Source organism: Amblyomma mixtum, chromosome 2, assembly GCF_055824585.1.
Source record: "Amblyomma mixtum isolate Tamu chromosome 2, ASM5582458v1, whole genome shotgun sequence".
Taxonomy (NCBI): Eukaryota; Metazoa; Arthropoda; class Arachnida; order Ixodida; family Ixodidae; genus Amblyomma; species Amblyomma mixtum.
Window position 1 is genome coordinate 24,538,089 of NC_143013.1, and position 15,508 is coordinate 24,553,596.

General features: G+C 53.3%; 1 protein-coding gene across 6 annotated transcripts in view; it reads right to left on the reverse strand.

Annotated features, from left to right (window-relative positions):
• PlexA (plexin A) overlaps nt 1-15,508 on the reverse strand; it is a 329,472-nt gene that overhangs the window by 56,938 nt on the left and 257,026 nt on the right. For all 6 annotated transcript variants that reach the window (XM_089570875.1, XM_089570874.1, XM_089570873.1 and 3 more), the window contains one exon: nt 14,581-14,763. In XM_089570875.1, coding sequence (XP_089427001.1) covers nt 14,581-14,763 — 183 coding nt within the window. The remainder of the gene's footprint in view (nt 1-14,580; nt 14,764-15,508) is intronic.

Here is a 15,508-nt window from a genome sequence, read left to right on the forward strand (position 1 = left end):
TTCAAAGTCCAGTACATATTTTTCCAACGTTGCGAAGTGCTTTGCCTTCGATGGCGGATAAATCCCTAAATCAAATCAAGTTCTGGCTCTATTGCAGCGAGGAGTGCATCCAAATCGAGAGTAAAATGCAGAATGTGTTAAAGCTTATGCAGCCCACTGTAGTGCTTTCTTCGTTGTTGAAAAGAATTCCCTGGATCGAAAACGAGGTCAGCGCCCAAACATACCTTACGAGGAATAAAAGAACGAATAACAAGTAATGCTCTCATTGCTCTGCCAACAGCCTACTTCGCTTCATAAAAGGGCCGCTGTCGCCTTATGTAATCGTTCCAACGACTCCGACTGTTCGAGCAGTCCGAAACTCTTTCAGTGGGTTCCGCTACCCCCGCCACAAATACCACGCCGAGTGGTTGTGGTGACCAGGTTAGAGCTTGTGTTTCATCGGAAAGTAGAACTGCACGACGCACGACGTTCCGACAAGTGCCGCCGTCTTGGCTACACGCCAGAGAGCAAAGGGTCGCACCTCCTCGTTCTTCCTCCTCCGAGAGATTGCTTCGCCGCATCGCTCGGGCGCAAAAGGAGAAGCCAGCACGCAGGGGCCACGAAAACGGGGAGTTCATCGCGCGAAATGGCACAACGGATACGTCTTCGACGTCCTCAAGCTGGGTACGGCCATTTCTTGCCATGGCGTGAAACAGCACTCCAGGCGGCAGCCATGAGGCAACCCAATCGCTTCATTTCGTATTTCGTCTTTTGGAATGAGGTACCTCATATTAACCGAACGGTATAGCAGATTCGCTTTTACAGAGACTTCCTACATACCCCCTCCTCAATGCCCCTTCCTGTGAGTACCGCGTCAGCGGCGCGACATGGTGCACGATGGGCTCCATCGCGGGGGGAAGAAGATTCGAAAGAGGGGCGAATGCGATGGGGACCTGGACGACACTCGACACGGAACGAGAGCGCGATAAACGACGTCGCCGACATGGAGGGGAAAAAAAAAAAGGAAGGGGGGGGGGGGGGGGGGGGGAGAAAAAACTCTCGGGCGCCAAAGACCGCCTTTTCTGCAACTTTTTTTCCCTTTTTTTCTCCTGCAGCCCTTTTTCCGTCGTTAGCCGGTCGTCGTCATCGCCCCGACCACGCCGGAGGAGCATTAGCGGCGGTCGTCGGTCACGAGAATCCTCGAGAGAGGGAGAGCGAGCACCTCGGCCACTCCACGCAACGCCGCTGACGCCGCTGATTGCGCTTAATATCGCGCGCGCCCCGGAACTGGGTTCGTCACGCCGCTCCCTCTCTATGCGGCGATTTTCTCTTTATCGCGAACGACGCTCGGGGCACTCGAGGATCCACATTTGCAGACAGGAAGAACGCCGGCAAAAGTTACACGAGAGACTCGCGGATATAAAGAAAACGTCCCCAGCAGGCCACATTGGTTATCAGAGGTGAAAGTCCGACAGGATGGAATAGCGCTATACTTATTACTACAATCCTTAATGAAAAACAGATTCAGAAGTTCATATCATACAATATTATAGCAAATGTTTTTTGAAAAACACTAAAACGCAAAGAGAGTGAACTTTGCACTCCCATTGGACACTAAGAGAGAAACTGCCCGTACAAAGTAGGCCAGGCCGCGCGCCGCTCAAAGACGCTTCCAGGAGCCAAAAAAAACAAAAAAAAAACACCAGCCAGCTAACAAACGATTACCGTCGAGCCAATGGTCTACCGCGATCCGCCTACACGTCTTTGGTAACATCGCCGTGCTTATTTACAGAAGCTGGCTGGATTATTTGCTTCGGGCGGCTTGACTAACTGCGGGAAATGTCGCGAATTGACCTGGGGAACACTGCCTTACACGACAAACACCGCCGCAGCAATCTGCGAATCGTCGCAGGATGCGCAGACGCGCGCCGGGTCGCGAGTGGGTTGGATTCACCCAATCACGCTCCAAACACCGCGTGATATAGTATGTTTATTTGGCCATATTATTTACAATATGCCCTCGAGGTGAGGCTAAAGGAGGTAGACCAAGCATGCCTCCTGACAAGGCCTACACCCCGATCACACATCATGGAAACGGGGGCCGAATGGACAAAAGATAAAAAACAATGAGCAAACATGATCACAATAGAAAATAGTTAATGATAGACAATAATAAATATCAATTAACAATAAACAAAACATTTCATAATATGCACATTAAAAAAAAAGCAGAAAACAAACACACACTCAAAAAAAAAAAACTAAGTATACAGAATTAGCTGAAATCTAACCCGCGGGGGGGGGGGGGGGGGGGGGGGGAATCGTCAGTTTTTTCTTGAATACAGACACACTATAACTTTCTAAAGCAATCTGAATAAGAGACTGGTAGGCATTACACAATGTTATAATTTGATAATCGGTTGTTTGTTTACCATAATTTGTTCTGGGTCTTGCAGTAGATAGGGCAACGGAACGTAGACCATACGCAACGTTTCTTGAATTATAAGTATTAGAAAAAGAGCTAAAGTCATGCTTGACTTTATAAAAAATGTGAAGCGCCAAACTAAATTGTATGAATGAAAGAAATTGCGAACAGGAAATGTTTCGAAAAGATTTGCTTCAACAGATGAACTTGAACTTAATAAACGTAGAGCTCTTTTCTGGAGAGAAAGCAATTTGTATGAATCAGTTTTGTTGCATGTACCCCACACTAGGTTGCAATACACCAGGTGAGAATGAACAAGGGCAAAATATAACTGTTTTTTAATTTGTAGTGGGAGGAGATGTCTAACACGATAAATAACATAAATAGATCTGGCCATTTTTAGTCTAATGTAGTTTATATGATGAGTGATATGTATCTGCACTTCTCACTCTTCCGCCTCGTTCGACCCCCTACGCCCGTGCATTGTACGATGTTAGTGCACGTTAAGTAACCCAAGTGGTCGAAATTTATCCGAAGTCCTGCACTACTAACACCTCTTTCCATCTTCTTTCACTCCACTCGTCCGCATTTCACCTGCCGCGGGGTTTGGGTGTCGACCGAGAAGCGAGACAGTTTTACTGCCCCTTTCCTTTCCTCAAAAACCAATACCGACAGAACAAACTGAGCCGCACGCTAAAGCGGTCGCGTCTAACCGCACGCGACCGAAATGAACCGCAACACGCGAAGGCAAATACTAGCCCGACGGGGCGTTCGTCGCGCAAATCCGAAGGGGCCACACACACACACACCCTGGTCGGAGCGCAATTATCCGCAATCCTCTCGCGACACGATATATTCGCGCTGCGACAGCTCTCACGCGATGCGCGGGCGGGCTCTCGACACCGGCGCGAGCCGCGGAAAGCGGTTTCGGCACGGAACCGGAGATGGTCTCCCCAACACGCACGAACGACGACGCTCCAGCGCGTCGGTGCCGCGCGATGAAGACGACAAACGCGACGTCCTAACGACCACGACGCAATTTGGAAAAGCAGACACGAAAAGTAAAGAAAGAAAGAAAGGTGCGAAGGCACCGCCCGCAAACGGCAAAAAACCTCGGAGCGTGCAAGAGAAAGACAGCACGCTCGTCTCGAACCCCCCTACCCTCCCTCCCGAGGTTCAAACGAGAACGCAGCACGATGGGCGTGTCTGGTTCAAGAGTACGCGCACTGCGCTGCCGCGAAAAGAGAAACACACAAAAAATATCAAAGCAAATCGATTTTTCTATTCGCTTGTCAAAACGATTACGGGGACAAGTACCGTGAGGACAGAAATTACCTTTGTGAATGCTCCACTTCGGTAGAACCACGGCAGGGCAGACTACATTAAACCGCATCCCTGCTTTTTGCAGTGCGGTTATGCACCATAGGAGAAAGACATATTGAGCACAGCTCAGTTGTTATTGCGCACCGACGCCCGCACGGGGGCGGCATTCTGGAAGAGTTTCTGGAAATGGCTCTACCCTTTAGAGGGTAGAGCCATTTGTTTGAACGCACAGCCTAAGCTTGAGCGGGGGCCACTACTGCCCGCATGAAAAGGGACACGAAGATAAGACGCGTGATCGAGTCAAGAGGAGTACCATGGGAATGTGCTGCATGAAGAAATGCGGTTTTTCTTAGGAAAAATACGAATTGTTATAAATCAAAACGCGGCCGCCGTCGACGGGTTCGACCCCGGGTACTCAGGCAAGCGAAACGCGAAAGCCGCCCGTGTGCTATGCGCGCTGTCAGTGCACGCTAAAGGCCCCCAGGTGGTCGAGCTTATTCCGAAGCCCTTAACCACGGCAACTCTTTCTCTTTCACTCCCACCTTCTTCCCTTTCCTCACGGCGCTGTTGAGGCGTCCACCGAGACGTCAGAGTTACTGCACTTTCAATTTCCTGACAAGCAATCGTTTCGACAACACGTGACCAGGTGTCTTTAAAAGATAGGTTTGGAGGGCGGGTGGGGGGGCTATTGAAGCTAACGGCTCGTGACCATCACGCGAGTAAAAATTGACGTTCCTTTTCCTTAACGATGCGGATGGCCGCCAGTTAGAAGACATGCACTGCACACGAAGCGCCGACTGCACAGCTATCGGAAGCACTGGGGCCGCGAATGCGATCAAGAGTGGTTTCCTTTTCAAGGGGAAAAAAGACAATAACAAAGAAGCTAAGACACAGAGATGGCAATTTCGCAACAGAGGAACCACCCTGCCATGTCGTGCTTCCGGTCAGAGCGAAAAGAGTAGGGGGCGAATGCGAACAGTCGCTACCGTTCCGGCGAAAGCGTCCCTTAGCAGCTCCGGCCCGCGTACGCACGGCAATAGCTCATCGCAGGCAGCAGCAGCAACATAGTCGCCAGACAAGAAACCAGAGACAGTCGGAGGAACCGAACAAGGAGAAAAGACACAGGGCGGCAAGCGGGCGGGGTGGGGTGGCGGGTAGAACGGGCCGCGATAAGCTCCCGCGGCGTTATTTATCGGCGCGCCAGTTATCCACCTTCTCCCGGCGCTCCGAGCCTTCCCTCGTCTTCCGGAGGATAGAGAAAAGGAGACGAACGTTCTCTAAAGGCGGGCCGCTACACTGGGCAGAAACAGAGCCGCCGGGACCGGACACACACATGCGGGAAGCACCGCGGCGCACGCCAGAGACCCAAGCGCGTGAGTGAGTGAGTGCTCGCCAGACGAGTCAGGGAAGGACGAAGCAGCGGAGCCGCCGGAAAGGCGTCGTAAAACCGACCGGGGGGTTTCTCGCCCGTCCCCTTCCGTCTCCTTTCGAGATGAGAAAGAGAGACAGAGCGAGAGATAGATAGAGAGAGAGAGAAGAGGAGCTCTGGACGAGCAGCAGACGCGGGGCTCACGGCGGAACGAGAGTGTACGGGGGAAACACTGCTGCGGAGCGCGATGCCATCGCCGCCGCTGGCGGGCTCCGCATCTTCCCGCTGGAAACTTGATTGACCGATCGCTCCCGCTTTCTCTGACGTCGCGGGCGATATGCTCTTCTACCCCAGGCCTCGCCGAGGTGCCGTACACCGCCGAATCCGCCGGAAAGAGAGAGAGAGACCCAGGACGTCCAACGCGGTGGGCCCCGCTGCGTCAAGCGTTCTTCGCATGCGCACCGCCCGCACCGACGGGAATAGACAATGGGATGCTGACAGTCTATTGGAGCCTTCAGCTACCCAGTCAGGGAAAAAGCAACTACAGAACCAAGACGAGGCAGTAAGAAGAAGACGCGTACGCTCGTTCAATGAACCAGATAGGTCGTGTATCGTGAACGAGGGGGCGAACGTATTTCACCTGTGCGCGAGAAAGCACCTGCGCCTGCAGCCGCCCACCCTCGCGCTACCGCCGCCACCCAGCCGGGTCATCACCCCCCAGGCAGGAGAAGCATGCACTTCGTGAAGAAGGAGGAGGATCCGTGCAGAGTGTACACACTTCGTCCGCAACAACTGCTTCCAGCACCAAGGCGGTAGCAAAAGAAGCCGCGCGTTTGCTGCCGCAGGGCCAACTTCTGTTCCGCGGCAATTTACATCCTCCCACGCGTCAGAATTACGGTGGAAGCCGACGGGTGTATGCCGAATAGGCAAATAAAAATCATCAGGAATAATACGCGAGCCGAGGAAAGAAAATCGACAGGAGAGGGCCATCCATCAAAACTGCCGTCCCTTACGGTGGCCCCACATTTTTCTGCCTTTGGTTACCGGGCGTGGCTCAAGCACGAAGCCGGTCTGCAACGCTGTACGCGCGCAAGCATGAACGTAAGGACCAAATTATATTTTTGTGGCCTAGTAGCCAACATACATTAAGCACTTTTTAAGTGCTATAGAACGTTCATTGCGTTACGACATATTGCCAACATTCAGCAAATGCTGCTAATTTCTCGCATAAAGGCATGCGAAGGCCATAGCTCACTGCCACAAAGTTCACCTGCGAGTGCATGGAGGTAAGCTGAGCCTACACGGCGACTACATCACAGGCTTGCACCGTACAAGGCACCGACTAAGAGGGCTCGAAGGCGTAGCAGCGCATGCGCTTTAGCTTCGATTGGATATCGGGTGCGGTACCGGGGAGGAGCCTGAAGCGTAGATGGATGGGGGGACACGTTCAAGCGAAAAATATTACGTAAGAAAAACCATGCTGAACCTCAACTTACCTTCGAAAAACAAAAAGAAAATACGCGGTTTAAATGGGACCGCCCCCTGCAAAAGTGACCCATAAAACCGCCCACGGGAGGGACGCCCGGTCAATTAAAACTGCCTTGCAGAAATAGCGCAAAAACGCAAAACCACGGACCGTGACGCGAAACGGCGCTCAGTTGTGCACGCTTCGCCGGTCACTGAAGGTCTTTCGGTAGTTCCTACCACGGTCACTTCGGCCAAGTCTTCAGAACTGCTAAGATCGACTGAATGATTGATTGATTGATTGATTGATAGACTGATTTTCGTGTCCAAGGCAACACTGGGGGCCCTCTGAGGCACGCCACACTGGAGAGCTCCGGATCGATTTCGGCCCTACGAGTTCCTCACGTTCATTAAAATCTAAGTACACTCATATTTTCGCACTTGGCTGCCGTGGTAATGTACCAGGCGCGGCCGGAGCGATTCCCGATTTCACTTCGCGCCACGTCGGGCCTCATACTGTCGCACAACAGCACTGAGACCAAGTCAGGGAGCGCGCTGCAGGCCGCGGAGACGTCAAGCGCGGCGTGCGCGCCAATACAGGTCGAAACGCGTGGGCAGACACACACGGGGACACGGACGGCTGCTCAGGAGCACGGCGCGGTAGCGGTACACGAGCCCCGCCCCAGGCACTCGCGCAGCGCCGAGCGCAAACACGACGCGGCCGCCGGCTCACCGCCGCTCGTCACAGTCGAACGGCGTCGTCGTGGTCACCGTGGAAAAAAGCTGCTCACGGTCCACTTGACCGCACCGCGGCCGCAGGGGAGGGTTGGCCTTCGACTGCTGAATCATAGGCGGCGAGGAAACAGCGCTCAAGACTCAACGCGTCAAAAGTACAGACGGGACGCAGGGCCGTGTTTTGTCCAGTTCAGTGCATCCCTTAGAAAAGTCTATAAACTCTCTATAGACAAACCCTACAGAACAGTCTATAGGCAATACAAATGCTATAGACAGTCTATGCATTTATGGCCATACACTTTTAGTGGAAGTACGGAGAGTTGAGCTAGTTGGTGCATGGCAGGACTGAACAGCGCACACAGGACGAGTACTCTGCCTTGTCGCTTCTTTTCTGTGCCGTGCTGTCTGCGCTGTTCAATCCTACTTTCAGCAGACTTTCCTCTACAGACAGTCCATAGACTACGAAAAAGAAATATCGAGAGGAAGGCAACCGAGCCTATAAGAAGTCTACACACTGGCTACAGACCATTTTCATAGGGGACTGCGACAAACGCGCTGTCTTCTAACCACAGACGTCCGCTCTTCAAGCCTTGCAAAGGAGTGGCACCGTGTTTTCCTGCGCACGACAGCGGACGTTTCGGCCAACATAAGAAACTAAGAAGCGGGACACGACTTGAAGGCGGGTCGGCCTATATTCTCATGCCGCGGACACATTTGTTTTTTTTTTTTTTTTTACAATATATCTTATTAACATAAACTTCGTCATTACAAGCGTAGAAACTTGGACACGTGGGTACCGCTAACGCAATGAATCATAGTCGTTACAGTATTTGCTTGCAACAAACCTGAATTAAATGCTCCGAATACGAATATATCTCTGTTGTGTGACCTCTAGTGTTACACAACTTCAAACTACATCAGAATCCCACTACTTCAGACTACAGAATCTGCAGTGCAGCATACCCGCGCTGTGGACTGCAGCAAATGACGTAAAGTGGTCAACGTAGTTGGGGGCCAGCAAGTCCACTTATAATTGCGATATTAGATTTCTTTTTTTTTATTATAATATATAGTAGTGAAAGCGTCGAGGTCAGCCTGAAATTAGAGCCGGCACTCGGGAAATTCCTACGCACGTGCCGGCACTCTCTCCCTTATCGCGATCGTCCAGGTCGGCGCAAATAGCCCGCTAAGGGCCGCCCTAAAAAAATAAAGAAGACGCGAAATCGCCGGCGACAGGAATCGCGATGGGCGGAGAGGAATAAAACGCCGAGACTAATGCCGCGCGCGACTCTGAAACTTCCGCGCCGGCTTTCGCTCTTCATTTTTAATTCGCCTTGCAGGACCGGTCACCATTCCGAATCCGAGCATGCATGACTCTCTCTCTCTGCAGCAAATGTTCGCGGCGCTAGCTGCCGCGAGTTCCGGCCTAATGAGTTGAGTATGCAAATCATCTCAGCCTTTCGAGTCATTGACCAGCTCTTTTTTTTTTCTTCCCCCAACTGCTAGCAGCCGCCAAGTTTTGAGGCATCTTTTCCCTTTTCTTTTTATTTTCCCCTCTTTCCCTCCGGTCTCCCCTTTTTTGAGTACAGCCACCGTTCGCGTCCGGCGGCGGGTCGGATCCCGGGCCTGCCAAAGTGGAGCTCGCGCGCGCGCACTGGGCTTGAATGCGAAAAGTCGTTTGGGTAATGAAGTCAGAACCATCTGCGTGCGCCAAGTTCCTTTCGTCCGCGCCCTCGCTTTTTTCCCCCCTGTTCTTTATTCTGTACCAGCCACCGCTGTCCCTCAAATGGCGCGCGCTCCCGCCTTCTCCTTGGGACGGAAGCTGATTCCCTTTTGATTATCCCGACAAGGCCTATTCACGACCGCCCCCTTCCTCCCTACACTTCCAAAAGGCTCTGGTGGGAGCTCCTTTTCTGCTCCAAGCCCGAGCCGAAACCGGGGCAAGAAGTTCGTTTCGAGTCTGCAACTCCGATGCGAGTAGCCGCCGAAGAAAGAGCAATCAAGTTCCGCTGCATTGCTAATGCTGCTGAGCTACCCCAACGCACGACATGGACGGCGACGGTGAAGCCTCAGTGTTCCTTCCTACCCTACGAAGGCAGCTTTTTCTTTCTCTCTTTGCGAGGGATGGAGGGGGGTCTCGTGATAGCCGACGGAAGTGCTTATTCAAGCACCGTTCCAATCTTTCTCTCCCAGGCAGACTTAAAGAAAATTCCGGCAAACTAAACGATCTCTCCTTTCACGATCGCTACACTGCCGTTTCTTGCGCAGGAAATGCTTTGGAGCTTGTTAACCGAGGAAGTGTTACCTATGTAAAGCCGGCCAAATCTTTAGCTGGCGAGAGGGACGGTCGCTCTTTCTGCGCTCCTGCTTTTTACGATCAAGGGAACTTGAAGGAAGCTCAACATAAAACACTGGTTTTGGTCTGCCTGTGCTTAGGTTCGAGATTTTTGCAAGTTTGCTACATCATAAGGTGCAGGAGCAAGGAAAATGCGGCCATCACGCACGCCAGCTAAAGATTTCTCCGGCTGCATCTCCACAAAGTTAACGGAGGAGGAAAAGCCGTTGAACCCCGAGAAAGTTACACGCAGAGGAATTGACAAACGCGAACGGGCTGCTTCTTAAGCTCGAGACACAACTGGAGCACAGTGAAGAAAAGACTGCATGCATCTTGAACCCCACATATTTCGAAAATATGCATAGGGAGAGAAGGAAAGGAAGGGAGCTGCAATTTTTCCTCCAAGCGCACGCAAATCAAGGTAAAAAAAAAGAATCAGAATAACAATAATGATGATGATGTTGATTATGATGATGATGATGATAGCGGTAATAGCAACATCAAAAATAACAATAAACCGGCGAAGCCTTCAAGACAACAGGGGACCAACCAGCTCTGCGCACGTCTACGCAATCACACGCGCCAGCGCAAGCGATCCCGAACAATTGCCCCTTATCGCTAAGAAAAGCGATCAAACGAGCCTCCGAACGCGTTGGAAAGTTAAAAAGCGGTGCCCCACCGAAAAGCAACTGCGTCGCAGAGCCTTGGCAGCGCGGCAACTTGTAAAACGGTTCCGGCAGTTCCGGTGTGACGGCGGCCCATTGGGAACAAACTGGTCGGCTAAGAACCCGGGGGGCTGATAAAGGGTACAGGCAACGCAGAGACTCCAGCCGGAAAGCACGCAAACGAACCAAACGCAAGGACACGAAGAAAGAAAGAAAGAAAGAAAGAAAGAAAGAAAGAAAGAAAGAAAGAAAGAAAGAAAGAAAGAAAGGATGGAAGGGCGGGGTGCGGAATCGACCAAGCATGGCGAGTAATTCGGAAAGAGCAGAAACGTAACGGCTCGCAACCACCGGCGCCAGAGGAAGTGGTAGGCAGAGAAAGAAAAACGAAAGAAAGGAGGCGACCGGCAACAACAACAACAACAAAAAAAGAAGTAATGGGGAAAAAGGGGGAACTCGGGTGTGAGTGTGTCGAGGACGAATCTGCTCTCGAAAGCGAAACGTGCTCGGATTTGTCGAGAGCGCCGCGGCAACGCGAGTCGCTGACGCGAATGCAGCCCCCCCCCCCCCCCCTACCCTTTGCGTGCGTGCATTCGCACGCACGAACGAAACGCAGGGAGTATACGACGAGTGAAGAGGCCCAACGGTGCGACAACGACGCCGCGCTAGGGGGAAAAAGGGGGAAGAAACCAACGAAGGAGAGAAAAGACGTGCTGCGGTTTTTCTCCCGTCGCCTCGATTTCCTTAACGCCGCTTTCTCCCTGACACCCCCCTCCCCCACCACCCTGTTTACTGGCAATGTTGAAGAAGAAGGAAAAACAAAGCGACACGGAGAGAAGGGGAGGCGCGAAGGTGCTGCTGCCTTTGCCGCGACACTCGAAAAAGCTTCGCTTCTTTTGCCGCACCACTCGATTTCCCTTTTTTCCCGACTCCCTTTTGTGGCGGCTCCCCAATCTACCGCCTTGTTGACACTGTCGAAAAAGAAAAGAAAAATCTTTCTCGTCTGCTGAGCCCCCTCCGCGTCTGTCCCTAAGCTCCCCCGGCCACATCTCCTCGGCTCGCATCGATCACGTCTCCCGTTTTCCCTCCCATGTTTATTTTTTTCTTTCTTCCCGACAGCCTATTTCCTTCATCGGCTCAATCTCGCGCTTATGCTGCTGGTGGAGACACAGTTAATAGCGACTTTTCTGGCAGCTTTTTTTTTATTTTTTAAGAACGTTATCGGCGAGAGAGTAAACACAAACGTCTGGAATTTTTACACAACTGCCGACTCCCGCTCAGCGCTGCATCATTCAACAGTACGGGAAAACGGTTTTAAAGTGCAGTAATAGAGCGGCGGCGACCGCAAAGGAAATTGCGCACACTTTTTTTTTAACCTCGCGTCCGGCGAAGGGTAATGCACGAACACGTGCTGCCGGCTGAAAAGTGGTCACATTATGAACAACCGGAAGTGACCCGCACGAGAGACAACGGTTGTAGAGGGCAAAACGGAGAAAAAAAAAGGAGCTGACGGGCGATGACACGCTGTAATGCGAAAAATCTGCGTTAGCAGTAATGGAATCCCATTTCGCTTTTACAATGATTGCTTTCCCATGTTTGCGTCTTCAAATTTCACTTCGCCGTCGCTCTCTCGTTCCGCTGCTCTATGAACTTCTGTTGGGCGGAGGCTTTAGACGCACAGTAAACGGCATGCGGGCGGACTACCACACTTATAACGCGGCAAACTGGGCAATTTTTAGTCCGCTGGTAACCCCCCTCCCCACTGCGACCGAACACTCGCCGTTGCTACAAGGAACCCAACTCGCAACCCGGCCTAGGTTATCCAGCAGCAAGCCTGGAGATTGGCTCACCATTCTGTTCCAAATGCCGCTATCGTCGCGGGCAACGCTAAACCGCTTGCAGTTAGGTGCATCCTACTCCCTTCCCCCCATTTCTTCAGAGCCCTCGACCCCTTTCAAAACGAATGAGTGGCGCTCCATAAATCTCGCGCGGCCCGCGATGCTCTTTGGACCAAGAAACCCTCCTACAGAATGGCTGACCCGGCCACTCCGCATCCATTTTCCTTCCTTCGAGCCGGCGCCATATTTCAGAGCTTGTCGTCGAGTGTCCGCGCGCGCAGTTCCGCCCGGTCGGCAAGCGGCCAATCACCAACGACGGTCCCCGCGGACGCCCACGCGGGACGTGGGAAGGAAGGGGGTCGACGTGGCCCCGGGGCGGAAGTGACAACTGCCCTCGGGCAACCAAGGTTGACAACCGCTTACTTCCGCTTTCCGCTGGGCTTGCGCTCCTCCCCGTGTTCCGAGTGACCGGCTCGGGTCTCGGAGCGCGTTCGCCGCTGTGGCCAGCCGGGGGCCAAAACCCCTACCCCGAAAGTGCCCCGCCCTCTCCCGAAGCTGAGAGCAGGGCTGCAGGTCGTCGCGGGCGTCAATAACTCTGCGCGCGGGCAAGGGGAGGAAACGAGCCTCGGGCGACCGGCCAAATTGCGTTTGGTTTGGGGGGTCCGCCGACCCAGAAACGACGTTAGCGCGCGCGAAAGCGCCGGCAGCAGCGTTGGACGAACGCACGCACACGCGCGCAGGAAGGCGACCGAGGACCGTCGCGGGTCGGACCAGGCGAGGCCAGGAACGTAATGCGGTGTACGCTGACCGCGCCGCCCCGATCTTCACTCGTCCGGGTAACCGCCGCGGCGCCGGCGAACGCGATGGCCACCGACCACTGAGCCGTTTTTTCTTTTTTTCGCCTAGCTCTGACATCTACCGGCCAGACGAGGGAGGAAGGAAAAGAAAAGAGGCAAGGCGCCATCACGCGGGGAAAGGAGGCTGGAGGGGAGAGAGAAATGACGCCCCTCGCTAGCCTCGCTATTCAGGAAGAGCTGGAGACCAGGAGCAGCAGCGCAGCCCAGAAGACGAACACGAATCGTTGATGGAGAAGCTAAATGGATATTGAGATGGGTGGAAAGTCAGCGCCCCGAAGGACCAAGAGAGAAAAAAAAAGCACGAGCGACGGGGGAACAGGAATCTTCGATAACGTGCTGACGCCTAGGAAGGATGAAATTTCCCACAGATCAGCAAATTCTCTCTGCCAATCTCGACGCTCCTGACACAATTCCCTCTAACTCCGCCTGGTTAAAACGCAATCTCATCTCACTGTCGTCGCTCGCTAACGGGAGTAGAGGTGAAACTTCGCAGGGGCGCCCTTCTGCTCCGCGACTGCGCGCCGAATGTCTCACGCGGTAAAAACCTGCGCAGCGTATTTCAGGGGGGAATTATACCGGGATAAATGCGCTACACAGAGGACAGCGCCTCCGAACAAAAGATTTAGCGAGCATTCGGGGAGAACCTTGCCTTCCAGAGGGGCCCTCCTCGGTAACCAACTTCAACCCTCTAATCAACCCATGTATTAGTCTTCTCAAGGAATGACTAACAAAAAACTGGAGCGATTCGTGCCAACCGCGGAGGTGTCAGAGACGCCGACGCCACGAAAAGGCGCGAGGCGGCACAGCGGCCACTTCAATGCCCGAGATCTTTCCCCGTCGGAATGCCGGCGACCAAGCCAAGCGAGAGCCGGTTTCGCACTTGGGTGCGCTGCTCAGCTTCGCGCAAAACTCAGCACCGCGCTGTACAGCTGGCTCCTCCGTTGGCGGGCCCCACCGCGGTCGACGCCGGGAGAGAGGGTCGCTCAACGCGTGACCGCGCTTCCTAGCACGCCCCCGCGAACGAGGGGACCTCGATCCAAGAAATATCGACACGCGGTGAAGAACGCGAGCGCGCGCGCCTTCCTTCCCGCGATCGAACGAACGCCGGGCTACGCAGAAGCCTACACCGAGCTCGTCGACCAACTTCGGAAGGGGCATAACGGCGGAGGCGGCTCCTCGTCTCAGCTGCACCGTCTGTCGCCTTGCGCGCTCTCCTCGAGCGACTCACGCTAGGACGCCCAGCCGTCCTCACTGTTCGCCGATGCGTGCGACTGAGCAGCTGACAGCGCCGCGGCACGAGAAGTCACTTTCGAGGCTGCGACAACACAGGGGGAACGGCACACCGCCCTAGTATCGCTCGCTAGACGAGAGCGCTGCTTGTGCTTTCTCCTCCTCCGCCTCAGCGCGGCGTACACAACCCGTTCGTGCCGAAATGCCGCGTCCCCTTCGCAGTCGCAAGAAACTCGGCCTCCTCCGTTGCTGAACGTGCGGAGAACGACAGAGGGCAGCGATTCAATCATTCATAAGAAAGCCAGCTGAGCCTGATCATTGCGCTAGCAAGCTATGCAGCAGAGAGAGAGAGAGGCATCGTACCTTCTTGAGGTGCCCCGTGGAGGTGCCGAGGAAGGCGACCGTGTAGTCGTGCGTGGAGACGGCCGCCACCGAGGTGAGCAGCACGTTGGAGTAGGTCAGCACGGGCGTCGCGTTCACCGGCTTGCCGCCGTCCAGAGGCGTGTTCACGTCCATGCCGCAGAAGTCGTCGTTGATCTGCACTTGCTGCAAGAGGAGAACGGGGGAGAGGGAGGGGGGTCAGGCGACGAAATCACGACATATACGCACTCCGTGGCTAAGAGCTTGGCAAAGAGTCCTCAATACAAATGAGACTACACACAAGAAAAAAAAAAAAAACAGGACGATTACCACACACTGTAATGCTTTAGTAGAGCGAAGCTGCCGTGGGTGACTTTAGCGCTTGAACGTGCAAGATTTGTTGCAATTTTTCAAGCTAACTGAAGTGTTTAAAAAAAAATTTATTTAGAGTACTGAACTTACTTTCTCGTGCATTTTTTTTTATTCATTCAGGTTTTTTTTCCTTCAATATTTGAGGCACATTTTCTTAGAGGAATGTTCTCGAGAATGACGAAGGTCGTTTCTTGGTCTGTTAAATGAACGCTACTGACATTTAACTGAGGGACAGCATTCGATCGGTTGCAATTCTCCAAATTCCGTCCAGATCTGCAACAGCTGGCCTCCGATGTCTCATATGTCACGATGTCCCACCGTAACCGTAATACGTCCCGAGTGTTATGTCCCACCGAGTTTAAGCACAGCGTTTAAGCCTGAGCTCGCTACGCATCCTCTTCCAAAGAGGCGGTATAGAGACGTTCCATCTTTGACACGGCCGGCGCGAAGGGAAAGCTGTTCGTGCTGCACCTGACTGACCGATGAAGCACAAAGTTCGCGAGGTGTTCCAATGCGCTGAATTGTATCCACCGCGCGAATCCCAGTCGCAACATCCGAG